This window comes from Symsagittifera roscoffensis, chromosome 8, assembly GCF_963678635.1.
Source record: "Symsagittifera roscoffensis chromosome 8, txSymRosc1.1, whole genome shotgun sequence".
In the NCBI taxonomy this organism is placed as follows: Eukaryota; Metazoa; Xenacoelomorpha; order Acoela; family Convolutidae; genus Symsagittifera; species Symsagittifera roscoffensis.
The window spans coordinates 3,322,644-3,350,031 of NC_087069.1; the positions used below are offsets into that span (position 1 = coordinate 3,322,644).

The 27,388-nt window shown below is 36.3% G+C and overlaps 1 protein-coding gene across 1 annotated transcript; it reads left to right on the forward strand.

The window, feature by feature from the left end:
* The first annotated feature begins 575 nt into the window (after positions 1 to 575).
* On the forward strand, positions 576 to 27,051 carry LOC134853235 (sericin 1-like). The gene is made up of 10 exons (XM_063869203.1): positions 576 to 602; positions 891 to 1,006; positions 3,371 to 3,644; positions 6,001 to 6,183; positions 11,346 to 11,590; positions 19,564 to 19,884; positions 20,147 to 20,398; positions 23,587 to 23,964; positions 24,271 to 24,678; positions 26,420 to 27,051. Exons 1-10 carry the CDS (start codon positions 576 to 578, stop codon positions 26,544 to 26,546), a joined length of 2,331 nt encoding a protein of 776 aa, XP_063725273.1. The 3' UTR covers positions 26,547 to 27,051.
* Positions 27,052 to 27,388: the final 337 nt, after the last annotated feature.

Below are 27,388 nucleotides of genomic sequence, written 5' to 3' on the forward strand. Positions count from 1 at the left end.
AGAGGTTTTTAAGGCCATTTTGTCGTTCAAGTTTGAAAATTGGAACTCTTTTGTAAAACAATTCAGTATTTTTTCTTCAGTATATATTTTTTCATTTTGTTAAAGAAATGCAAACTCCATTATTCAACATCAAAAAAGTAAAGGTCACAAAAAATGTGACTGACTTCTAATTTTGAAAGTGGATTTTAGTTTTCAGATTTCCCTGTTGAAAAAAAAATTGCTACTGATTCAGTTTTCTCAAATTCGGATTGGTTTTATAAATCATGGGATAAATTATATGACAAAAATTTTATTTATAAACTGGACTACAGTTTGTCGGCTTATATTTTAAAGGTTTAGTTGCCACACCACAGTTTTTTCGCTATAAGCAGTTTTCATGGTAATCTCATGTGTCTTTAAATAACTACTGTAGTTTTTATACAACAAAGCTTGTGTGATAGTATGAACCCTCTTCTTTTTTTGTCCAACCTAAGGTGCAAATATTAGTTGATTTTGATCAATAACCAGCTATTAAGTACAGCTACTGCTTAGGATATTATTACATACTATTACATTAAAAATAGCACATTAGCTCTATGGCATCATGGATCTGTAGCGTAGAGGTAATGAAGGAGAGCAGCAACAAAATAGGAGGGTTCGAACCTGGGCAGGGTCAGATGTTTTTAATGAACTTTTTTGTATACTAGTTAAAATTCGTCCGCTCTATAAATTGAGGCAAGTTACTTCGTAAGTTTCGTTGTTTTTTCGAATTGACTGGCACTGCTAATGCGTCATAATTGGCTTGACTCATAATTGGTGTGCGTCACTGAAGAAATTTATAGACTCAAAGTTATACCTTTCAGTTTTTCCCAGTAGCTTTATCGGTCATTTTTGTGCATGTTTATGCGAAGTGCAACTTCGCCTGTGTTAAATTGATTAACTTTGACTCGGAGATCCAGTCCCTGTCCTCGGACACACACACTGACGACTCAGCCTCCCTCGCAGACTACTCAACCACACACTCCATGTCAGTACACTAAAATCGCATTACACATTTTATTATGAAAAAATTGAAGAAAACCATCACGACCTTTATAAAAGTCTGAACTACGTTCATCGACTCAGAAATCATTATGAAGTTTAATTCATTACAATCAGCACGGGTATTGCAATCGGGTACTAGAAATTTTTACGCAAATATTTTTTTTTCACGGAATGGTTGAAATTAGAAGCGATAATTTAGTTTGAGTTCATAATGAATTAGGAGTCGATGAACTTGATTCTGACTTATATAGGTCGTGATGTTTTTTTTTATTTTTTTTTCTAGGAAGTCTGGAAGTTTGTTCAGGCTCAAATTTACTTTTTCAAGGTTTGAACTTTTTTAAAGTTTAGTGCATTTCCTTTGTGAAAAGAAAGGCAAAGTCCACTATGGAAAAGTGAAGTGTAAAGGTCACGAAAAACGTGATCGATTCCCTGTTTCGAAAATGGAGTTTCTGAACTTCCTGCGGAAGAATGAAATTACCAGAAAAAAGTTAGTTTTGTCAAAAAAGTGGCGATCATAAATTTTTGTTCAGTTTCAGAGGTTTTTAAGGCCATTTTGTCGTTCAAGTTTGAAAATTGGAACTCTTTTGTAAAACAATTCAGTATTTTTTCTTCAGTATATATTTTTTCATTTTGTTAAAGAAATGCAAACTCCATTATTCAACATCAAAAAAGTAAAGGTCACAAAAAATGTGACTGACTTCTAATTTTGAAAGTGGATTTTAGTTTTCAGATTTCCCTGTTGAAAAAAAAAATTGCTACTGATTCAGTTTTCTCAAATTCGGATTGGTTTTATAAATCATGGGATAAATTATATGACAAAAATTTTATTTATAAACTGGACTACAGTTTGTCGGCTTATATTTTAAAGGTTTAGTTGCCACACCACAGTTTTTTCGCTATAAGCAGTTTTCATGGTAATCTCATGTGTCTTTAAATAACTACTGTAGTTTTTATACAACAAAGCTTGTGTGATAGTATGAACCCTCTTCTTTTTTTGTCCAACCTAAGGTGCAAATATTAGTTGATTTTGATCAATAACCAGCTATTAAGTACAGCTACTGCTTAGGATATTATTACATACTATTACATTAAAAATAGCACATTAGCTCTATGGCATCATGGATCTGTAGCGTAGAGGTAATGAAGGAGAGCAGCAACAAAATAGGAGGGTTCGAACCTGGGCAGGGTCAGATGTTTTTAATGAACTTTTTTGTATACTAGTTAAAATTCGTCCGCTCTATAAATTGAGGCAAGTTACTTCGTAAGTTTCGTTGTTTTTTCGAATTGACTGGCACTGCTAATGCGTCATAATTGGCTTGACTCATAATTGGTGTGCGTCACTGAAGAAATTTATAGACTCAAAGTTATACCTTTCAGTTTTTCCCAGTAGCTTTATCGGTCATTTTTGTGCATGTTTATGCGAAGTGCAACTTCGCCTGTGTTAAATTGATTAACTTTGACCGGTATTTTTTCCCTTTTTGTTTTGTTTTCTCTTTTTAGTTAAGCTTATAAGCTTTATTCGAGAAACTAAACTAAGTCTTAAATATTTTCGGCTATTGTTCTGTGGGTTTAGTGAATTTTTTTGGCATCGGTTTAAGGACAAAAAATGATTTTTTTTTGTTTTGAGTAAATCAGTTCGATCGGTAGTAAAAAAGTTAAAAGATCAAACTTTTTAATCGCTCAAAATTTTTCTATGACAAGAAATTCCTTGGGCATTTTTGCTTTCGGATGAGTTGGCGTTTAACTACGTGATGTGGGCTTGGTTACGCTCCGAAAATATCCAAAGCTTGTTTAATGCAGCTTGTGTTTCTCGAAATTGAATTTTTCATATTTACGAAAACAAATTGCTGATTTTTTATGACAACAGTTTGCTTTGTCCTTTTTCGTTTTTGGATCAATTGGTGTCTAACCACGTGTTGTTGGCTTAGTGACGACTCCGAAAATACTAAAAATTGGTTTGAAGCAGGTGGTTGTTTTTGTCGTCAGTTCTTCTGAGATTGAATTTTTCTTATTTCCAAAAAATTTGATGATTTTTTATGACAACAATTTCTTGTGGCATGATTTGTTTTCGGATCAATTGATATCTAATCACGTGTTATTGGCTTAGTGAATGCTCGGAAAATACTAAAAGCTTATTTAATGCTTGTGGTTGTATTTTTCGTTTGTTTTTGTGAGAGTTATTTTTTTCGGATTTCCAAAAGTTTTCTTGATTATTTTCAAGTTTTTTTTGATGCAGTCATTTCCTTCTCACTTCTATTTGGTAGGTTGAAATGCTACGCTTTTATTGTATCGGAAGTAATGCGAAGCACCGCTTGGCCTCTGTTTTACAATTGTGGTTTATTTCCAGGGGTGAAACATCGTTACTGTTCGCTGGTGGTCCAGTGGCAGCCTGCTGTGCAGGTAGTGGTGGCATCGGGCTCTCATCTGCTTCTTCTTTGGGGAGGAGACTGCAGAAACACAACAGGCGAGGAGGAGGAGGGGATCAGCACGTGAGTGGAAGCAGCAGCAGCAGCAGACGTAACATGACTGCCCACTCAATGGCTCAATACAATGGCTCCCACAGTCGCATGTTTCCCCCCATGGCAAATCCTGTACAGCCACACATGACAGTATCAGCTGTTGTGAGTACAAGCTGAATGTTTAATGTTTACAACATGTCTAGTTACTAATTTCAGCCTCAATTCTTTCGGTCTACTCCTGACCACTTCTTACTTGTCGGAGGCCCGTTAACGAAAAACCTTTTTTTTTCTTAGACCCTACCGTCTAGAATGCCGATCCTTTCGTGATTCGAGGTTTCTAAATCAACCCTTATTTTTTATGTCTTTAAACTTAAAGCAGAACTTTAGGAAAAGTATGCTACAAATTAAAGAGATTTTTAATGTTCAAGACAGATTTCGGCTCGGTTTTGGCCTGACAGTAATCCGAGGTTGCGGGATAAATTTGAACCCTTTCTCCCACTATGAAAACACTTTTTTGTCCAAAAGCGTCCAGCACCCCGGTAATTTTTGATCCGCTGTAAATTTTCTCGAGGAGAGCTGATTTTCAAAAAAGTTTCGAAAATTTTGTCGACGTTTTTTTTAGATCGACCAAAATGATTTTCTGAGCTCGCTCAAGTCACTAAAAAGACCCCATTTTGACCAAATGATGTGCGCCGCAGGTAGAATTTTGAAACAAGCCAAAAAAGGCGTTTTTAGGCACTTTTTTGAAATTTTTGACCAAAAATTCGCGTTTTTTCGGCGCGTGCTCCCCCTCAAAATTAGTATTTTGGCGCCCAAGGCGCCTGTAGAAAAATTTTAAGGTCAGTCAGCCAAAAATGGAATTCTCAAAATAGTACAAAGGGGGAATTTTTGGCTCGGTAGGGGGTCGAATCCCTCTAAATCTGCTGGGGTCTGTAATTAAAGTACTGCGGAATACTGTGGAAGCGTTAAAACACATCAAAATTATCTCATTTGTCTTGAGAAAAGCAAGATAGTCCAACCCCCCCCCCCCCCTATGTGAACCTAGTCTATGCTTTCATCTGTAAGTATGTGTGTACCTTATCAAAACGCAGAATAGAGCCTCGCTGAATGTAATTAGGTACACATCATGCGATCAAGGAAGTTAAAAGATTTTTATTCATTAGGCTGAACAGACGGAAAAAAGGCCTTCAAAGGAACACAACCCCATGTTGTTGGTTCACTTATAAGAGCAAATGAAAACAAATTCATCAAAAATAACGTCTTTGTTTCGCAATCGACCTCATACTAGCCTAAGTTTCCCGAATTAATGTAGGAGAAATAATATTCTGTCTGTTCTATTTATTAGTCGGATAAATAATCATTGTTTCCTGAAACATTTCATATCGGCTCTGTCACCCGCCATGCCCTTTCTGCATGTAGTAAATTAGATTAACTAGTTTCATTCTACAGGTTACTGTAGTTTCGATATAGGATTTAATTGTTGGGTGCTCATTTATATTGTACACTGCAGTACTAAATTTGCGAAATGTCGTTTTCGGCATCGTTTTTTATTGCTAGAAGAGTTATAATTCTAAATTTTTTCTTCTCGTTTTGAAATTTATTTGATGTGCTTTTTTGCTTTAAAAATAAATCGTATGCTAATCATATTAAGGTCATTTTGTCGTAAGTTAGACGTAAAAACTTAATGAACCACTTAATATCTGCCCAAGTTTTTTCAACCAAGTTTGGCTTGGCATTTTCTGAGTGGGAGGAAAGAAAATTAAAATGTAATTTGATAATGCCGCGTCGTGTAGTTTTCTTGATTTTTACTCAATTCAATTTTGGACGACTTGCCTGAGCAAATAAACAGCTTCATCGGGTGGCGGAGTCAGTTAGAACTATTATTCAGGACTAATTTTGAGTTACATTATGGATGGGGACTGCAGGCAATTGGGACGGCAGGTAATTGAGCCGAAACGTCAAATTCGGTCTAAACGTCAAAATCATATGTGTTGCCTAAAATATGATTGAGAAATCCATTCCTCATATGATTAAAAATAGGTCTAGTTGTTTACCCATCTTACCAGTTTCTTAAGTTGCATGTTTTAACAGAACAAATGGTTGCTCGCTTATAAGTATGTTCTCGCCGCTATTTTCGGAGTCTCTATCAAAAAGCTCGTTTAGAATTACCGCCAGACCGATTGAAATTTACTCCAAGTGGATGAAAACAAAATGTGATCTCTCAAGTGGATGAAAACAAAAAGAAAACTTCCATAATAGTTTAATATCATCAACAATATTGATTAACAGATTTCATCAAAAAATATCAACCCATTGACAATTATTTGGGATCATATTTCTAAACGAGGTTTGTAACGGGCCAATTTTTTAAACTAGTACCCAAAAAGGAAAATCGACCGACTATGAATTTTGTTTCTAAATCTCATCGGTTTTCCCCAAATACTTTGTCTATTTTCTCAATTTTCTCGATTCCTCTTGATTTCATGATTGGGTTATATCAGTTTGTTGTTTGTTGCAGAGAGGCAGCCACAGCAGAAGTGCTGCTCTCCAACAACAACAGAATCAACAACAGCAGCAGTCTGTGAGTTTGAGTGAGCAGAGTCTGAGTGTGAGTGAGTTCGCAGCCCTGCTCATCCAGAAACTAGAGGTGGCCAAGGCGGAGAAGGAGAGAGAGGCTCAACATCATTATCATCACCATCTGGTAAGATCACATACGCATAGGAAAGAGTTTGGTTGTAGCTCGGGTCTACATTTTTGTAATTTGTTAATCATTTTTATTCCAAGGTTGCTATTTTTGTAATTGAATTCACTTGAATGAGTTGAAGCGTGAAAGTTGAAAGTATTTATTTAGTTTCGCGAAAACCGCGACTCCATAAGGCATATAGTTATGAGCAGCTGTTCAACGTTTCGAATAGGGGCTATTGCTTAGTGAGTATTTTGCATGTATCCTTTTTTTTAGTTTTAGCTGAAATTCCTTGTAATGACGTTTATGTACCCAGAGGCCCACTTTCGGTCAAAGTATTTTATGAACTTTCTTCTCAATGAAACAAAAATGTAAATTAAACCATAAATATATTTTGTTCAAGACATAATGTATCAACCCGGTCGAAGTATTTGTGGAAATGTGGCTCACAATTTTCACATTATTTTTTCTCAGTTCAATTTTTAATTATTATTTTTGGACTGGCTGATGCAATCTGATCTTTTCTTTAAAAGTAAACGAAATTTTGAAGATATTTACGGTTCAATAGAATCAATTTTGATTTTTTGTTTCTTAGTGCTTTTGCATGTTATGATTCAGGGTGCGTTTCGTTAAGTGCTGATTGCTCTGTATGTTTACGCAATCGAGCAAGCGACCGTACTGTCATATTACGAAGTGTACACATTTTTTCAAGCTAAGTAGCAAATATAAGTGCTTAACTGATGGAACTTTTGCTGTCATACCATTAAGAAGTAGATATCGACTCTGGTGCATAAGAAAGTTTTATTTTTTTTGCGTTTGCTTTTTTTGCATGGCATACTTTGTATCTGCAATATAATGTCTAGTATTTGAGGAGTCAAATTTATTTTGGGTGCATTTTTGTTAATGGTGGCGTTTCAATGAGAAACTTAAATTTTTTGAAAAAAGTTTGCAAATTTAAAAGAAAAATGAACTTAGCTTTTTAACTCTTGTTCTATTAAACATGTTTTTTAATGGAACAATTGGATAGAAGTGCGTTTGTGTCTTCTTTACAGATTAAAATTGATCGACATGTTTTAAGCTGGACTGGTATGTGTGTATGCTGAAAATTATTCGGATGATGGTAACGGTATCCCTCTTGAACATCATTGACGCCTCTGTGTAGCAAATAAAACTTGTAATTCAAATTATTCCTTTAACCTGTTGCTGTATAGGATGTGTTGAATAGCATGTTATTGGCTGATAGAAAGCTTTTTTCTCTTTTTTGCCATAGTTGTTTTTGTCTTTTTTTGCTTGTTTTCGCAAAGTACAGATTCGCCTCGCTGTAGATTGTGGTAACTAAAACCTATCTACAGGAGCAGCGTGCGTTGAACAGGTTTACACAGCACGCAGACTGTTTTAGTTAGCGGATAGATCTGAAAAATCTCGTTCCTCCAGCTGTTTAAATGGGAAGATTGGGTGTACTCGACAAGTAGAGATCTTCAAAGGTGTGTGGTAGTATTATAAACAACTTAGTAAGCGTCGAATACATAATTCGGTATTTGAGTGAGTTTTAATCCCGATTGAAGATGTGGAAGAATTTTCCGGCCAGATTGTGATTTCATTAGCAGATATGTTGGGTTAAAGATGCCAAGTAACTTGTATTTTTTTTCTATATTAATGCTCAGAAATTCTCTCCTGTCTTAAAAAGCAAATTTCCGGTGTTTGTTGGTGGGTTTGATGATTATTTCGAGCTCCTTGTAGTTAACAGTGTTTATCATCCCTGTGTTCCTGGTTGAAGTATCTCATCATGACCTGTATGTGTTTTCTGGGATTTTTTTTTGTCGAATTCTTGTTTGTTAGAATCCAGTCATTGGCTGCGAACGACACGACAAGTTTTCGAGTACTTTACCTAGTGCTATGTTGCTACCCTACAACAAAGGAATTCTGGCGAGATATTGTGCTGTCGGCAATACGGAGGCAACTGAGAGCCCGATCTGTGTTATTCAATGAGTTTGTGGACAATGCGTCCTAGCGTCTGCTGATTTGCAGTAGTTGTCTGCAGCTATGTTGTTGTAGTTGCCTCGTCGAGGAGCAGCGCATAAATTTTAGTCATTTCGGTCATATATATAAGAAGGAGGGGAAGTGGCCGCAGCGTAGGAGCTCCTAACATCTGAAGCTGTAGGAAAATCTGGCTAGGTTGTTGAAAGAAGTGAACGAATTCAAAACAGCGAGTGGAACTGTTTTTCGTTGATTACGTAGAGTTCATAGAGTATGTTTTCCTTTGTTTTATTGTTTTGTTCGCTTCCTAATAATTCAAGAATGGTAGCTGGTGCTCGATAGTTCCGGGTTTACTTGAACTGGAAAATTTTAGAGCGTTGAAAGCGTCTCCTTGATCGTCTAGATATTGAAGATTTTTAACTGTTTGGTTAGCAGTATTTTAGGAAGAGTTCTCTAATGGGGTGATTGATTTTGACTTTCTTGATGACGAAAATGAGTAACGTGATTGGGCATCACGTTGGTTCAAGGCATTTTTAGTAACATGTCATTGTTTTTCTATGAGGACGAGCTCTCACTTGAGCTCTAACTTTAAGTCTATCACAGCCTGACTCTCTTCGGCTACAGTAATGGTAGCGAAACAATACTTTCGGCAGTGAAGTTATATCAATGGACTGTCCCAAGGCAGGCCTTTTGAGTACTTTTTATTGCTCATCTGCGATTTCAGGAATCGCAATTTTTCTTTTAGCCATCGGAGAGAAGTAGGTTGACTTCATGTACACTTTTTTGGCTACAGTATTGAACATCCTCCTACTAGCGCGGGGAGCTCTACTACATATTGCTTCATTTTTAGTTCGATTTTTTTATCTTTGTTTTTTTTTTGGACACCAACTGAGTTTTCACCCTTGCGATAGCAAGGGTATTACAATCACAGGTAGTAGACTTTTTTCCCGTAAACAACTTTGTCCTCTGGACTCCTGGTGTTACCTTGGTTCATATTGAATTCAGTTTTTGAAGTGTCTATTGCACACAGAGCCTAGGTGGCAAAGAATACGCCTAGCACGGCAAAGGTCCTTGATTCGAATCCGACCAGGAGAAGTTTTTTTCAAACGGTTTAATTTCCGAATGAAAAAAATTCGGCCTATTATTTGTCTGCTTATGTTTTGTCGGCTGAGTTACCTTATCTAGCAATCATTTATTTTAGCTGTAAACAGTTCTCACTGCAGTTGTTTTTAGCATTTAAAAATGCTGTCGAATCGAAACTTGTTTTTCACATTGGTTGTAATTTTACCAGCTGTAATTGTCAAAATTTCACTTTCTTCTGTTTTTCGACTTTTTATCGGCTTCTTAAATTTCGGCCAAATTAATTCGACCTAGTGGCCTCTTATTGCGTCTTAACGTGCGAAGTTTTTTTTGTGCGCATGTGTGTGCTCTCAGTGGAAAGATTTTTTCTAGGTTCAGATTTTTTTGAATTTCTTTTCGGCATGCAGGGTTTCTGCTCAGGTTCTTTCAGCTCTGTTACCGCTTGGTAATTACAAACTCAAATTCAATCAAACATCTGGCGTAAAGGTAAAAATTGCGGTCGAATCCGACTGGGCCCTTTTTTGCAAACTAAAGTTTTTGTGCTTATTCGATATATCGTCCGTCTGTTTTTTTGTCGGCTTAGTTCCTCTAGCTCAATGGTTTAGCTTTATTCCAAGTAGCTGTAACCACAATGCTGTAGACAACACAGCCCCGTTGTTCGATTCTAGTTGAGACCTGTTTTCTCGCCAATAGAAAGTTTTGGCTAATTTAGATCTGCTTGGTCTGCTTAGTTCCGCAGAAAGGATTTTTTTAAAAAAAAACTTGGATTTTTATAGCATTTTAAAAACTCATTGTAGATTTTCTAATGTTGCAGGTGATTTTGTTTGGGATATTTTGGGCCTTTGAGGCAATTTTTATTGACAAAAACGATTTTTTGATTTTTTTTTCGTTTGATTTTCTTTGAAGTTTAGGCTGATAGACTTGTAATTTTATATTTCTCAAGAAGATATTCTCAGCGGACTTTTTTGGTTTGTCAATCAGGACGAGTTTTGCCGTGTGTCGCCATTGTTACAATCATCACTTAAGAATATTGGTAAATTAATATTTTAAAAAAGAGTATCCGGTTGCTGTGCGAAGTAGCAGAGAAAATTCCGACCCCGTTCATTAAAAACAAAACGTTTTTTCTTTTAAAAAAAACGTTTTCTTTTTTCAAATTTGTGCCGTTTTTGGGCGCTTTGAGATGAACGGAAAGACTGATTCGTTTTTGTAGAATGTTGGTTTAAGTGTTTTCTACCGAGAAGCCTAGAAAATGTGTTTTCCTATGACAAGGCCGGAATTTTTTTCTATTATAACACACTTGCTGGCTTTACTAGCGGAATATTAGACTTTAAAAATTTCCAGACGTGTTTTCTCAACATGTTTTTTTTACACTAACGATCAGTTTTTACTAATTCGGGGCTTATTTTCAATTTTGTTATTGCACTTTACAGCTGCTTTTTGTCATGTTCTGTTCTAACTAGTGTTTGCGAAGCGAAACTTCGCCTGCGTGAAATTTCTTAATGTTGTTCGAATTACGACTGATAGCGCTTGACCTTTGCACCCATTCTGATGGTAATTTGTGTTACCTAATTTAGCGTGGAAAAAAGTTTAAAGAGCTGCCAAGTGGGCAGGAACTTCTGTTAAACTTTCCATTTTTTTTCTGAGCAAATCTAGGTATCAGAAAATTGCATCAGAATGTGTCGATTGATATAACATATTGATGCCCTTCAAGAAGGGACAGAAATAAAACTATTCAAAATATTCAATCAAATTGAGAAGAACCGGCGAGTAACGCTTGCGAATAAAATTTTGTTAGCTAAAAAATTGGTTATATCAGCGCGAATTACTAAAACAAGTTACTGAAGCTTTATTTTGCGCTTGCTTTCTCAATATGAGTCTTAAGATTTTTTTGAGTTTGTATTAATTTGCTAATAAGAGTCGATGAACTTAGTTCAGACTCTTATATAGGTGATGATTCATTTTTTGAGGAAGTCTTTGTTTTGTCTCAAATTTGTTATTTCGCGGTTTGACTTCTGATTTTTTAAGTTCAGTTATTTGTAGCAAAATCAACTATGGATTCTAACATTCACTTTTCCTTGTCACGCATTACAAGGGTAAGTGTCGAATATGACTAGTGTGTTTAGGACTGTATGGATGTGAACTCGGCCAACAGTGCCTCCAGCTCAGATGGCGGTCATCTGCAAGTAGCCATGCCCAAGTCCAAACATCACCAAACTAACAACCCGATGAGCAGTCGATGTATGTGGCACACGAGTAGTCAGCAGCAGAAGATGAGTCACCATAATCTCGCCTCTGTCTCTTGTCCCGGAGTTGAAGAAGATCAAGTCAGGGAGGATCCTGAGTCAATCATCGACAATCATGTTTCTAGGTGAGAAAAGCTGAACTAAAACGGAAAAGAAACTGATAATGTTGCGTTTCTAATCTGTCCGCCACTACACATCCTCCTCAATGTATGTATCGCCGCATACAACCATTTGGGAAACTCACGAATTGTATAAGGTTGTAATATTTTCCAATGTTCTTCACGCATGTATTGTACATAAACAGCAGATAAGCTGGGTATATGGAAAAATGTATATGAGCTTTTTTCTGTTCAAGACTCTTTAAAGCTCAATTTTTGGCATATTGTAATCAGGATTAAGTTTTTTTAGGTTTTCGATACCTCATGATACTTTTGAATCTTCACGCGATCTAAACCGGTAGTATCTTGTCCCGAAAGCAGTTTGCTAATTTTTAGACATTCTTTTTTTTTGCTGACCGACTCCAAAACTTGCTCTAAAGTCGCCTTAGGCGCCAATATGTACTTATTTTGAATGGGAGCGAGCGACGAAAATACGTGATTTTCGGCAAAACCTTAAAAGTGCCTAAAAACGTCTATCTTGCCTGTTTTTTTTTTCAAAAAGTTTCGCCAAGCGCGGGTGGTTTCTTTCGGTTGCTTTAAAACAGCTTCGAAGACACGTTTTTTTTCTCGAGATACTGAAGTTGCGCCCAAATTTATATCATCCCATATGTCCCAAATTTCAATTAATGTCTTCATTATTTCCGTTTTGTGGCACAAAATGGACCGAACTCCCTTTGGTTGTTAACTGTTTTTTACTTGTCCAGATGTTCCCGGTTGGCTAGAGTTTCTTAAACCATTTTAATTGATTATGTACACAAATAGGTTTAGCGAGCGTAGTGTAGTAGTAGTACGATTATTTTTTCAAGCTAAGGGGCAAAGGTTGGTGCCACTTATGGGGCACCTTTACGGCTTTTTGATTGCATGTGCTTTGAGATTCGATTAGTCATTTTTTCTGGCAAGCTTGCTAGCGTTTGTTGTGTATTAGTACGAACTTTCTTTTTTAACCGATCTAGCAAATAAGTGTTCACTGATTTGGCGACATTTTGCAATAATCACGATCTGTATAATTGGAAATTTCATAACATCTGTTCTCTGCTTTATTTGTGACTAGTGTTTGTGATTTTTTCAGCGTCCGTGGCTAAGGGGTTAGTGCATGAGACTGATAGTCACTAGGTCGCGGATCGAACCCGAAACTTAGCCGAATTTTTAAGAGTAATGAACTTAGTGAAGACTCTATCATAAGTCTTGCTTTTTTTTTCTGGACAGTCTTAAAATTTTTGATGCACTTAGGTACATTTGCATTTTTTGATTTCAGTTGAAACTCATCTGCTGAAAGTGACGTAAATAGGACTCTCCAAATACGATTGTGCAAATGGCGCAAAAATTTGTGAGCGATTTCTAGTTTCGAAAGTGGAATTTAATTTTTAGATTTCCAGCCGAATAAAAATTTACCTGTTGATCGATCCAGTTTTCTCAAGTTGGGTTTTGTTATCAAAAAAGTGCCGGTCATAAATCGTCCTAGAAATTCAAAGAGCTTAAAGGGCATCATTTTTTCTCTGAAACTCTAAAGTTGAGATTTTTTCAACAAAGTCAGTGTTTTTGTTTACTTGCGTTCATTACTCTTTTCCAATCTTCGATTGGCAATGTTTTAGATTTATCTGGGAAATAAATATTTATCTGATTGGGTAATTTTTTTCAAGGTTATTGCAGCGACAAACTGTTGATTACTAAGGAGTGAATTAATGAGATTTGAGTGATAATTCCAGTAGCAAATCAGATCAAATATATATGGTAAATCACCCGCACAAAGTTGCTCGAACCAATGACTAAAGGTCATGTTTCACCAGCTAATTTTAACAAAAATCGGGAAGTGATCTTTCAGTTTGAACTGACTAAGAAAGATCAATTCCAGTTCAGTTAGGAAAAATCACCAATACCCCGCCTTTCAAATTAGGTGGTTCCTAGTAGAATGTCTCGGAAAAATGCAGTTTTGCACTTTCCCAAGTTTTTCGTCAATGCGTCTGCAGGCATGTTTGCTGTTGGTAAAAAGGTTAATGTCACCTTCTTCTGTTCAACTAACTCTCGAAGGAAGTGTAGTTTTATGGCAAAATGTTTCGTCTTGCCGTGGTTCATTGAGTGTTTACTAAGGGCAATACAAGCTTGGTTATCAACGAAAACTTCTAAAAGCCTATTACCAAGTATGCCTAAGTCGCTAAGTATGCCCTGTAAATGAATTCCTTTCTTTACTGTTTCGACCACAGCATTGTGTTCTGCTTCGGCTGTTGAAGTTGATACACAACGCTGAAGTCTGCTAGACCAACTGATTACACCTGAGTTGTCACTGAGTTTAAAACAATATCCCGAGGTACTTCTCCTATTGTCTATATTTCCAGCCCAGTCCGCATCCGAATAGCTAACAAGATTCAAGGCCTTATCCCTCCTGTATACTAAAGGTAAACTTTTCGTTCCTAGCAGATATCTAAGACACTTTTTTCCGGCTTTCCAATGCTTTTCACCTGGGTTTTCCACAAAAGAACTTAAAAGATTTGCTGCAAAGCAAATGTCGGGTCTACTTGATAAAGCTAGGTAATTTAGACAACCAACAAGTCCTCGATAGTCACATTTTTTCATATTTTCTTGTTCTATGCTACCTTCTAAAGGACAATCTTCTTTTGTCAATTTTTCGTTTTCACCAAGAGGGGTAGTTATCGGCTTTGCTTCGGTCATCCTAAATCTTGATATCAATTTTTCAACATATTTCTCCTGGCTTATTCTAATTTCGTTTCCTGAGTAATCAATTTTCATTCCTAAGAACCATTTAAGATCACTTGTATCGCTTATCTCAATTTTTTCAGAGATATTTCTTTCAAACCAGCTACAGAAATTTTTGTCTGCTCCACAAACCACTATATCATCGACCCACAAGCAAATTAAACCTTCTATCTCTCCCTCAATCCTCCTAACAAACAAGCACTCATCAAAAACTGAATTTTCAAAACCTAATTCCTCAAGATAGCTTTTTAGAGTCCTATGCCAGTTTCTACCGGACTGCTTCAGTCCATAAAGACTTTTCTTCAGAAGACAAACTAAAGGTTTTCCTTCTTCATCAAACTTCTCGAACCCTTCAGGTTGCTTCATAAGAATTTCTTCATCTAGTTTGGCATTCAAGTATGCAGTTTTAATGTCTAACTGTCTCAACTGATACCTATTTTGAACTGCTAAGCTCAGGACTATTCTTATGGTCGACATCTTGGCTGTAGGCGAATACGTTTCGTGAAAATCCCTTCCCTCAACTTGGCTAAAACCTTTAGCAACAAACCTAGCCTTAAACCTGGAAATTTCACCATTAGGTCCGTACTTCAAAGCAAAATGCCATCTGCTGCCTATAGGCTTCTTTCCTCTATTTCTAACTAGTTCCCAAACTTTGTTTTTCTCTAATGAATCAAACTCTTTTTTCATTGCTTCTTGCCAGTCAGGGTCTGCTAAAGCTTCCTTAGCACTTTTCGGTATATTTTCGAGAACTTCTCCAAAAAATACTACATCACCTACTCTTTCTCCTTCGTCAATTTCTATCTTTTTCTCAAAGTAGAACTTAGATTCGTCAAAACTAACGTTCCTAGTTTTTTGCACTTTGAGTTTTCCTTCACTCTCAATTCCTATCAGATAAGCTTTACTATTTTCCGATGTCCCTAAGAAAATTCCCCTTCTAGAGTTTTTGTCTAGTTTTTTCCGAAACTGTTTTTCCACAAAACTATACGCTACACACCCAAAAGTTTTCACAAAATTAAGGTTGGGTTTTTCTCCATACATTGACTCGTAGGGTGTTTTGCCTATAGCAGAATGAAAGCACATATTTTTGAGATTAGCAGCCATATTAAGAGCATAAGGCCAATAAGTTTTCGACCAATTCGCATCAAAAATAATGCAGCGAGCCATTGGTGTAATTGTTCCCCACAACCTTTCTATCTTTCTGTTCTCTTGAGGGGTATAAGGAGCCGATGTTTCTAGTCTTATTTTTTGTTTCCTACAAACTCGCCTAAAATCTTGACCAATGTACTCTCCTGCGCCGTCTGAAACTAAAGTCTGAGGGACTCCTATGTCTGCAATGAAGCTTTCCAACTTTTCTGTTGCCTCATCTCTCGTCTTCATGAAATAAATTTTCAAATATCTAGAAAAACTGTCCACAAAACTTATAGCATATCTATGTCCATCCTCAGCTAGCGGATCGATAGGACCTAAAATATCTGTGTGAACAAAATCTAGTGTCCTGGTTGCCCTGGTATAAGAATCTTTCGGGACTGGCTTCTTTTTTGCTTTATTCAACTCACAAGTTTCACATAATAAATCTTTGTAGTTATTATGACCCATCCTGCAATGCCACTGTTTCAATGTGCTTACTACATAACACTCGTCTTTTCCTACAAAAGTGTCCCATAAAAAGAGACCACTTTCCTCTCTTAATGGGTAAACTGATCCATTTCCCTGGCGAACAAACGAGCTCGCACCAAAAACAACTTCTGCTCCCGCTTTCTTCATTTTTGATACACTCAGCAAATTTCTTGAGTTTTCAGGAACGTACAAAGTATCCTTCAGCTCAATCATCTTAAACTCGCCTTTCTCATCTTTCACTCTGAATCTAACTTCACCTTTCCCTAAAATTTTTGATTCAGAGAAATTTGCATTGCTAACCGATCCTTTGAAGTTCTCATCTAAACTAACAAACATGTCTCGATCCTTAATCATATTACTGGTAGCTCCAGAGTCTACAACTAAGTCCTCGCCCGGAGACACTCCACTCAGAAAACTAAAATGAGCCTCTGTTTCAGCTACTAGGTTCTGCTGTTCTCGTTTAGTCTTACTAATGAACTTTTTCTTTGCTTGGCAATATTTTGCAATATGTCCAAACTCCTTGCACTCATAGCACTGTATTTTTCGAGCTCTATCTTCACTATCTCGTCTGCTACTTAAGTTTTCTCTGCACTGTTTCGACACATGTCCTCTTTTATGACACTTGAAACAAACTCTGTTCTCGCTATTAAAAGCATGCTCTTTTTCGATTACTTGTCTCTCGCTATCAAAATTCACTAAATCTCTTTTCAACTCATCTAAACTTTTCTCATCTCTACTAAACTTAGCTATAGTAGAAAAAGTTTCAAATTGTTTTGGAAGTCCTTTTAAAATAATTGAAATTAACATTTTTTCACTCACTCCTTCGTTCACTTGTTCTAAGTTATACTGAATCTCCTCTGCTCTAGTCATATAATCTATCACTGTTTCATTGCTATTCTTTTTCAAAGTTGTAAGTTCGGAGATTAGCCTGGGTCTTTCAAAGCTCTTAAACCTTTTCCGTAAAACATCCCAAGCTTTGCTACCATTGCCTTTATAAGGTCTTAAAAACAAAACTGATTTTTTATCTAGAGACTGCACAAGTTCGCACCAGATATGCAACTGTTTTTCTTCAAAAATCTCTTTGCCTTTACTATTGCAGCTTGTTTTTGATCACTGCTCGCATTCGGTCTTAAACTTGGCATAAAATTTCTATAATCAACTGTCTCATCTAAAATCTTGTTTAACTTCAAGTGAAAAATTCGTGCCTCAAATTGCTCTTCAAAGTAGGAAAAATCTTCTTCTTTTCCCGAAAAAACTATCCTATTAGTTTTCGACATTGCTTTCCTAATCCAATTTTCGACTTAATTCTCACACACAAAAAAAGCTCCAATCCAAAACTCAAAAAATTAAGTATTGCCCTAGGTAAAAGTTCAATGAGCCCGTTTTCTCTTACATCAAAATCATATTCTACAAACAACGATATCGCACGCTTATATAATTATGCAAGTATATTTGATTACCTAAATCTGATTTGGAACCTAACGGAGTGCGTACTGAATAACACATCAGCGACCTTAGCAAAGCTAAGGTCCCTCCTCAGATTTCATACTAGGTAATATATATATTAGCAAAATAGAAATTCGTCTTTTTTATTCTGGGGTATCAGTTTCTTTTTCTTTTAATTGCAATGTATTCTTTGGATTGCTTTTGTGTCGGATTCGAGCAACCGCGTACGAACGAATTTATCCTTCCGCAAAAATTGAGTATAAATCAGCAACTTCTACAAATAAAACATGTAATTTATCAGTTTGTTTCAGTTTTATTTCACTATCAATAGTGTAGTGCTTCTTCCACTGCTGTGCTCACTCAGTGCCCCTTCGTGCAGCTTTTGACCGTCTTCTCTTCTTCTCTGTTGTGTTTCCCTGCTTCTATCGTCAGAGTTGTCTATCTCTAGAAGTTGTGTTGCCCTTCTTCTATCTTTGCACTTCTCTGTCTGATCAATCGTCTATCTCCAAGTAGTCAAGTAGTTTTGGCCTGCTTCTCTCGCTGTTGTCTAACTGATCAGTTGTATATTTCAAGTTGTGATTTTCACTGTCACAACTCCACTGCAAGTCTCTTTTTTCCTTATTCGTTTGAACAAACAGTCAATCTTGACTCCTGACTTCTCACTCGTGATTGGGCATCTGGGCCCATAACCTTTCAAGGTTATTGCAGCGACAAACTGTTGATTACTAAGGAGTGAATTAATGAGATTTGAGTGATAATTCCAGTTGCAAATCAGATCAAATATATATGGTAAATCACCCGCACAAAGTTGCTCGAACCAATGACTAAAGGTCATGTTTCACCAGCTAATTTTAACAAAAATCGGGAAGTGATCTTTCAGTTTGAACTGAATAAGAAAGATCAATTCCAGTTCAGTTAGGAAAAATCACCAATAATTTTTATCTTCTAATTTCGCGTTGTCTTAATTTAGTGCAACAGGAAGTGTAGCATTACGGACTGGAAAATGCTACACTGGAAAATACTAATCAAAGAACTCTTTCGGATGATGTATTTTTTTCTTTGATAGTTGAAGCTTTAATATTTCACGATAATGTTGCCTCTGAATCGTTCAATTTTGACTGTAGTTATCTTTCTGTGTGTTACAAATACTTGGGCTATTACTATAAGTTGTTCATAATTATGTAATCTAGAGCTTCAATTTGCTATATTTTTTGTTCGAAAAATCGAATTTCAAAGCGGTCAAAAATTTGAATGGGTCTATCAAATTCGGAATCAAAAACTTCTAAAATTCAAAACATTTTTGCAAATTTATTTAAGATTTTATCATTTTTTCGTTGTTCCAGTCATTTTTTTTTTCAAAAATATTTTTCCAGTTTGACTACTTTACTATGACTGTCGAATATGCCGTAGTTGTATTTTTTTTTGTTCAGATCCTTTAATCGCACCGCGCAGAAAAAACGACAATTTGTTGTTTTTTACAACTATGGTCGAAACATTCTGCGCACAGTAACCGGATATCCTTCTTTTGAATTAGAAATGATTAAAGTCGGCTTATCGTCGTGTAGTGTTAATTTTTTAAGAGTCGGTGATCGTAGGTCCAGGCTCTTTTTTTTTAGGTCGTGATGATTTTTTTGTTTTGTTTTCCAGGAATTTACTTATTCGTGATTTGACTTTTGTTTTGTATTTTAGTCAGTTGATTTGTTTGCTAAAAGGAAGGCCAACGCTACTATCAAACAGCAAAATATTAAAGGTCACGAAAAACGTGATCGATTTTTAATTTCGAAAATGGTATTTAATATCAGATTTCCCAGCGAAAAAAAACAATTTGAAAGAGCTTTCAAGGCAATCTTTTTCTATCAAATTTCGAAAGAGATATAAAAAAAATCATTATTTTTTTTCTGTTGACTTGCTTTTTCATTTATCTGTTAGCTATGTTTACAATTCATTCTGCTGCATCACGATCGATATCCTGCCTGAATACATCAAAATACTCATTGATTTTTCTATTTTTCGAAGAAATACAGTAACAAGTACTTTTATGCATACCAACATCTGGTGTAAGTTAAAAATTAAGGTTTAGCTAGGTTGTGGTTCAGCTTCGTAGGAAGATAATGCTGATATGAATTATCCCATAAGAGAGAAACTCAATTATTTGTTGTTTGCAGGGTGTTTTGCGACTCCAACCAGAGCCCGGCGAATGCCCGATCGAAGACCCCTGACCGATACTCCACCCACGCACTCCAACGCCAGATACATCACGCGACCCCTCTGAACAGCCAGGCGACAACACATCTGCAGCAGCAGCACAAATGTTCCAGTTGTGGCCAGAACACGTCCGTCGGAGCTACTGTTTCAGCCAACAGTAGTGCCAGTTCTGGTGCAAATGGAACTGGAATGGGCTATAGAAACATGCAACAGCAAACAGGATCGGGCAATGGGTCCATGGTGCCGGGATACATTATGCCGCCGCCATCATCATCTACGAGGCAAGTGACATGTTGAAGCTGCATGCCTTTTAATCCCTTTCCCATGCCCCCACCTCATCTGATCTATGGATTTAACAAGATTTAAAAACATTCATCAAAGAAAATAACAGAAAAGGTTAAGAAGAAGCAGGCAATGACAAATGATTGGAAATTTCACTTCATATGTGGGCGTATTTGTAGTTTAAATTTAATCATTGATTCCAGCATCGCATTTAGAAGGGACATTGTAGACTCTTTAGAACAATAAGCTGTAATTTGTTAGATACAACAAGCAATTGCTCTGTGGCCATGATATGGGAGTCGTCAGTGGACAGTCTGCATCCGGGTCTGGCACAGTTGGCTACTACAGCCAGAAGTCCAGAGGATCTCTGGGTGCCACAGGGGGAGGAGGAGGAGGAGGTGTTCACAGGAAGATCCTGGCGGAGAGTTCGAGTAGCAAGTCGACCAGTTCGGGCGTGGACTCTGGAGTGTATGATGCTCAAAGTCTGGGCTCGTCCGACAGCTACGGTGGAAAGTAAGTCTTTGAGACCTGACTTTTTTATTACTCGTTTATTGGATAGATTGAAGGGCTCATTTCTTTTCTTCACAAGCAGGACTAATGAATAGACATTAAATTTGATATTTCAGAGTGCACGAAGTTGCGTAAACTGATAATACAAAAAATGTTTCAAATGTATTTTACAAAAGCGAAGCGTAGTATATTATTACGAAGAATTTTTTTCTAACCTAAGTCTCAATTAAAAGTGCTCATTTGGTGTCACTTTTGCTAAATGTTAATTTAATCATATTTAAGCTGTTTTAAGCTTAAACAATTTAATGGAATATGTTGCTGCTTTATTTTTGGCTAGTGTTAGGTCCTGTGTGAAAAAAACATGTATTATGAAAATGTATGGGATTTGTTGTTTTTAGTTTTTTTGCGACGCTTTCGAACATTTTGGCCGAAATTTCAATTTTTAAAAAAACTACCATTCTGAGTCTAAAAAAATGGTACCAATTGAAAAACCGGCTGCTGTTCTATGTGCATGCATATTTCGCTAGTCTCTTTTTATTTTACCTCACCTTCTACGGCCTTCGAAAGTTTTTTTGACCTATTTGTTTTGATTTGTTTTCATTTGTTTTCATTTTCTCAAATATTAATTGCGCAAATCTGAGATGAAGGCTCCAATCAAAATGAAAATTTATAAGGATTTCTCTTTCTCAAGTGGCTATTCCCTAAATTTGGTAGAAAAAAGTTATTGCCTCAAAAAAGTCCATTTTTTGACATTTTGGTTAATTTTTAAAACTTCTTGACTTTTCTCGTAAACTACCCTGCTAAATTGGAAATCAACGTTTAATCAAAAGAAAAAAATCCGCTATCCGAATCAAACCTGTGAAAGTGGCTATGCACTGGGTTTTTAAATAAATGGCCTTAAAAATGTCCATTTTTTCCGTTTTTTGGAAAGTTATTTTTTCTTCAAAAACTAACCTACTGACTCTGAGGTTGTTAAAACCTACTGGTTCTGACTTTATTAAAACTAACAGGGTGCTTAGATTTTCCCTGTAATCTGTTTTACCCTGTGTTTTGTAGAAAAGCTGATATGGACTTCGGAAAAATTCGTTCTTACGTTTTTACCGTTAAGTTTTGTCACTATTCTCGATAACTTTTAGCTAAATCTGATTTTAAGGGTTCAATCTAAAAAATTAAGGTGCGGAAATTGTCAATTTAAAAATCAGGGTGTGGAAAGCAGAGGCTATTCCCATGATTTAGTTGAGAAAAGTATATGGATTCAGGAAAAGTCCAATTTTTGATTTTTTGGTCGTTTTTAGGATTTTTTTTTTCAATAATTACGCTGCCAAATCTGAGATGAAGACTTAAATTGAAAAGTCGAGTAGTAAAATAAGAGGTTAATCCCCTAATTAAGCAGAGAATAACTAGGGTTGCTCCTAAATCCATTTTTTTGAAATTTTCTAAAATTATCCATTTCCTTATCAGTACAATATATGATTAAAATTATTGGAACAGGTTAATCCAGCATTAGCTGGGACTCTAGTTAACTTCCAAGCAAGCGTGGCGCAGATGCGAGGATTTGAATTTCCTAATCAACTGGTCTGTTGTTGAAATCCGGAACATTTACATAATTGTATTTTTTTGGTCGAGTTTTTGCTGCATAGCATTGGCAATTTGACAGAAACTGTAGCTGCTTTATTGGTTGCTAGTGTTAGTTAAATTAAAAGCGGGCGTAGAGCAGATGCGAGAATGTGTTACTCTTGATCTCAATATTAAAGTTTTCAAGGTGTTTTTTAAATTTTTTCCTTATTCCACTTTGTTTGCCAGTTTGAGCTTTTTTTTGCATCTTCCTCGCATGCGTTTGCAAGCGCAGCTTCGCCTCTGTGTGAAAGGTGCTGCCCATGGTTATTAGAAGAAAAGTAGTAAGATATGTATATAAAATACAAGCGAACTCAATGTTGATAATACAAGTTTAAGTACTTGTATAAGCAAATCGATGACGAGCAGATTGAGAGTAGACAAAAAACGAATTTAAGCCGTTGACGCAGAGCTGCAATTATGGTAATTTGGATGTAATTGAGCTTGTCTCGTGTTTAGACAACACTTAACTTTCTTTTGAGATTTCTTGACCGTAAATCGCACTTTCACGTGTCACAATTGAATAATTTATGCATTTCAAATTTTTTTATAATGACTTTTTTTGTTACGGAATTATGTAATGTTTTGTTTCTCAGAAAAAATTTTCGAAGCAGTAATTTTATTATGTTAGTCTTTTGTTTTTCGTACGAAATGATAGTTTTCCTGAAAAAGTTAACTTCTAAATTCCGTCTTATTTTGTTTTCTTTTTTAATTTTAGTTCATTTCTGCTGATAAAAAGATGTGAAACTCAACTATGTATTAGCAAAAGTGTAAAGGTCACGAAAAATGTGATTGACTTCTAGTTTCGAAAGTGGAATTTGATTTAGAGATTTAACAGCGGAATTTTAAAAAATTATTTTTCTCTTTATGTTCTAAAATTGTTTCCCAAGTTCTAATGTTCTAAGTTTTATCCAAAAAGTGTCAATCATAAATTGTTCTTGAAATTCAAAGATTCAAAGAGCTTTAAGTCCATTTTTTTGTCTTTGAAATTCGAATGTCGAAGCTTTTGAGAAAAAAAACAAGCCTGTTTGTTGGTTTTGTTTTTTTTCGGAAAAGAATTTAATTTTATTCGGGCTCAAAATTACTTTTTCGTTCGCGGACTTGTTAATTTTAAGGATTTCGGGACACACTTATTTTTATTTTAAATTACAAAAAATGGTGTTATCAAATAATTGATTAATATTACGCAAGCAAGGTTTGTATCATAGGAGGAGTGTTTTTATTTCAACCTAAATTGCAAGGCTGTATGTGTTAAGGATGTTTACTTTAAATGTATAAGCAGAAATCCTCTTCACAAAAGAGCATTAATTGAAATCATGTGTGAAATAAGTGGTTCATTGTTTAAGGCAGGTGATTTTTTGCCTTTAAATCAAAGGTTCTTTTCCTGTTTTTCAAGAATTGGGTGATCCGATCGAGCATCGACCACAGTTTCCAGCACAAGAAGCATACATGGATGTCGTGGCATCAGTGGCTGGTGCCGAAATTAAAAAAAAAATGGAAACTTAGAAAAAAAGATCGCTTCTTTGTTTTTCATGTTTTGTGCTTCGCTAGATGACTGCTAGTTTGGTTGTTTGCAGACATGCGATGGTGACTCACTGGGTAGAGACACACAGACAGAGTCGCAGCCACCAGTTGACCAAGCCAGAGATGAACTTGGCTGCCACTACTTCCACCACTCCTCAGGACCCCACCTCAGCCTCCAGCCAACCACTCCCTGCCAGTTCCTCCTCACGACGTCCACCAGGATCCAGATCCTCGGCAGCAACATCCCAGAACCGCCACAGGTGGGCATCAGTCTCTCCCGGTCCCCTGAACGCCGCCGCCACCACCCGACTGTCTTTTGTGTCGATGGCGGGGGCAACCCAGCTGCAGCAGCAGCAGCCATTGCATCACACCCTGAGCACGAGTAACACACTAGCATGCAATCAGCAACAACCTCACCAGTTGTCCCTGTTGTTAGTTGTCTAACCAAGCATCAGTTCAATAACTCTTACATATCTCACGCAGTTTGTTGTTTAGAAAAGAGATAATGATTGCAGTTTAGTTGACTTGACTTGTGTTTACGTGTAATTGGGAGCACTGACCATACTAATCAGTTGATTTTTGCATGAAATTGCAACCTTTTATCCGCGAATCTTCACATTTTTTTTCTAGAAAAAATAACATTCTCAGCATTTTTTCTGTTCATTAGCTCTTTCGGATCGCGTTTGTTCAAATCATTGTTTTTCATAAAATAGAAATTTACCAAAACTGATGTTTAGCAATCCAGCAAGTGGTACGCTGCCGGGTAACGCACACCAACTATCGCAACACTACACACACGCTAATAACTGCAACACGCTTCCACCGAATGCAACTTCAACATCGAATCAGGGGGGACTTTCCTCGACACGGCGTTCGCCAGTCTCTAATTCAAACAATCAGCTTACTGCGCAAAACACCCAATTGAACAACACTCAGGGATCACTGAACACTTCCCAGGTGGCAGGGGGTAGTAGTTCGAATCCCAGCTTGACTGTAGCCCCGTCTGGTGCGTCTTCTAGTGGCCATCAGACAGTGGTGGCGTACTACTTCTGCAATGAGACAATTCCATACAGGACAGTGGTGCCATTCAAGAATGTGACACTTGCACAGTTCAAAGCTCTCTTGACTAGGAGAGGGAGGTTCAGGTGATGAAATATTACCGCTTTCTTTACACGTTTTTACTGCATTAATGATTAACTTCATTAAACGTTTGAAATGTTGCTCACGCTTATTTTCACTTGCGAGAGCAATTGACTTGTAATCAGGAATTATATCATTTCTACTAAACAACTTCTCTGACAAATTTAGTATTGTCGTACAGTTGTCTATCTTGTTTTGTCAGTCTATCGTTTGTCTGCTAATATATGGTCGGCCTTAATAGCTTTTTTTCTATTTAGTGGCACTTTTGCTGCCTAGCATTGTCATTTTTTGAACAACTGTTGTTGTTTTTTGCTCATTCTCCTTGTTTATTTTTAATTTTTTTTTCATGTTCAATTCTTTTTCGTTTGTTAAAAGGAAGGAAAATTAAGCTCTCCCCCATTGCAAAAACGGAAATTGTCTGAGAAAAAAACATGAAAATTTTTAAGGTACGAAATTGGATTTTTTTAAGAGTAATGAACGTATTGAAGGCTCTTATATAGGGCTTGCTGATTTTTTTTTTCAGGAAAAAGTCTTAAAACATTGATGCACTTAGGTATATATGCACTTTTTGAGTTCAATTGAAATTCACCTGCTGAAAGTGACGTGAATAGGACTCTCCAAATACGATTTTGAAAATGGCGCGAAAATTTGTGAACGATTTCTAGTTTCGAAAGTGGAATTTAATTTTTAGATCAACCGAATAAAAACTATACCTGTTCATCCAGTTTTCTCAATTTGGGTTAATATTATCAAAAAAGCGCTGGTCATAAATTGTTCTAAAAATTCAAAGAGCTTAAAGTGCATCTTTTTTTTCTCTGAAATTCGAAAGTTGAGATTTTTTTCAACAAAGTCAGTGTTTTTTATGTTTACTTGTGTGCATTACTCTTATAATCTTCGATTGGCAATGCTTTAGGTTTATCTTGGAAATCAAATATTTGTCTGATTGTCATTTTTGTCTTGCTTTCAAACTTGCTTTTTTTTATTTGACGCGGCCTGGCTGTTGGTTTCTTTTCAAGTTCAGTTGAAGTATTTTGCTGAACGGAAGGCAATATACTGGCAAAAGTTCAAATTGCGTTCAATGTGCTTTATCTTCTATCTTTTTAAAATTGGGTTAATTTCATCAACGAAAGTTTCAATCGGGTTTTGTTCTTGAAATTGTAAGAGCCTTAGTGTCATTCATTTTCTTTAATTCGAAAGTTAATGTTTTCTTTTAAAAAACAGTCAGTTTTTTTATTTCCTTGTGTTCATGAGTCTTTTCTAACTGTGTGTTGCCAATGTTTTCCTTGGAAATATGAAATTGAAGTTTTTTTTCAAAATTCAAGTCGTATTTTTTTTCTGTTTTTTTTTGTATTCACGATTTTTTCAATTGTCTGTTGGATATGTTTTGTTCAAAAGTATTAAAAATTGGTCATACTTTTGATTTTTGATTTGACGCGGTCTGGCGGTTGGTTTCCTTTGAAGTTCAATTGAAGTTTTTTGCTGAACGGAAGGCAGCAGAATAGCAAAATTTCAAATTCTGTGTAAAAACTGAACGACTTTTATCGTCGTAAGTGTATGTCAATTTTAGATTCAACAGCGAATTAAACAATTACATATTGATTTGTTTTTCTCCATGTGTGTTCATTTTGAGAAAAAAAGCAGCGCGAATCATAAAATATTCTTGAATTTCAAACAGCTGTTCTTACCATGTGTGCGAAAAAAATACAATATCGTTGATGTTCTCTTGTGTTTCGCTGTGGTGTGTAGGTATTTCTTCAAGATGCGCAGCAATGAGATTGAGTTGGGGGGAGTTGTGCAGCAGGAAATCACGGAGGACGAAGACGTGTTGCCACTGTTCGACGGGAAGGTCATCGGCAAAATTGAGAAACAGTAGATCACCCACACATCCCCCTTCTTCCACAGATGCACAGCAGCACACACAAACACACACACACACACACACACATCCCGTATCTATCAATTATTTCTATCATTCGCCTACTAATTTGAAATCCGTTTCTACAGACTTCTTGCTTCTGTTTTCATTACCAAAAGCAGACTCCTCACTTCATGTTTTATCCATCTTTCTTCGAAGGATCATCAATTATGATAGCAAGTTGACGACAACCCGACACAAGAGAAATCTACCACCAGAACATGGTTGACAGTTACTGAAGAAAAAACAAAACATCAGCAGGGTCAAGTTGAGCAGATCAGTTGGAACTGGCAGCAGATTCAGAAACTAACAATAATTGCGAGTCTAACGCATCCTTCTTTTGTTTGCGTAAACTCAGTCAATTGATTTTATGTTCAATAAAAAACTCTGCATCAAAGTACGAACCATAGCGTTACTAGTATGCCCTGTCACGAAAGTTCTTTGTTTATACGAGCGGAGCGCAGCATTGATTATAAATCCATTTCCATTTTTTTAAAAGTAGGAAATTTGGATCTGTGGCAGTAAAACCAACTCGGTTTGTTAATACTTAAGTTATTTTTCTCTTTTTCAACGTAAAAGATTTCGCCTTAGATTATATCGGCTTTGTGGCCTCCTATTGCGTCGTTTTATGAGCGAAACAATTTCTTGTGTGCTTTTTTGAGGGTTAGAGGCCTTTAATTTGTAAGTCGTTTTGAATTTTTTCGACTTCTGAAAATGATTCTGGTTAGTTTTTTTGTTACCAACTGGTGAACTTTCTTCCGATGCTTGATTCTCATTCTACTGTTTTTTCTTGTTTTTTT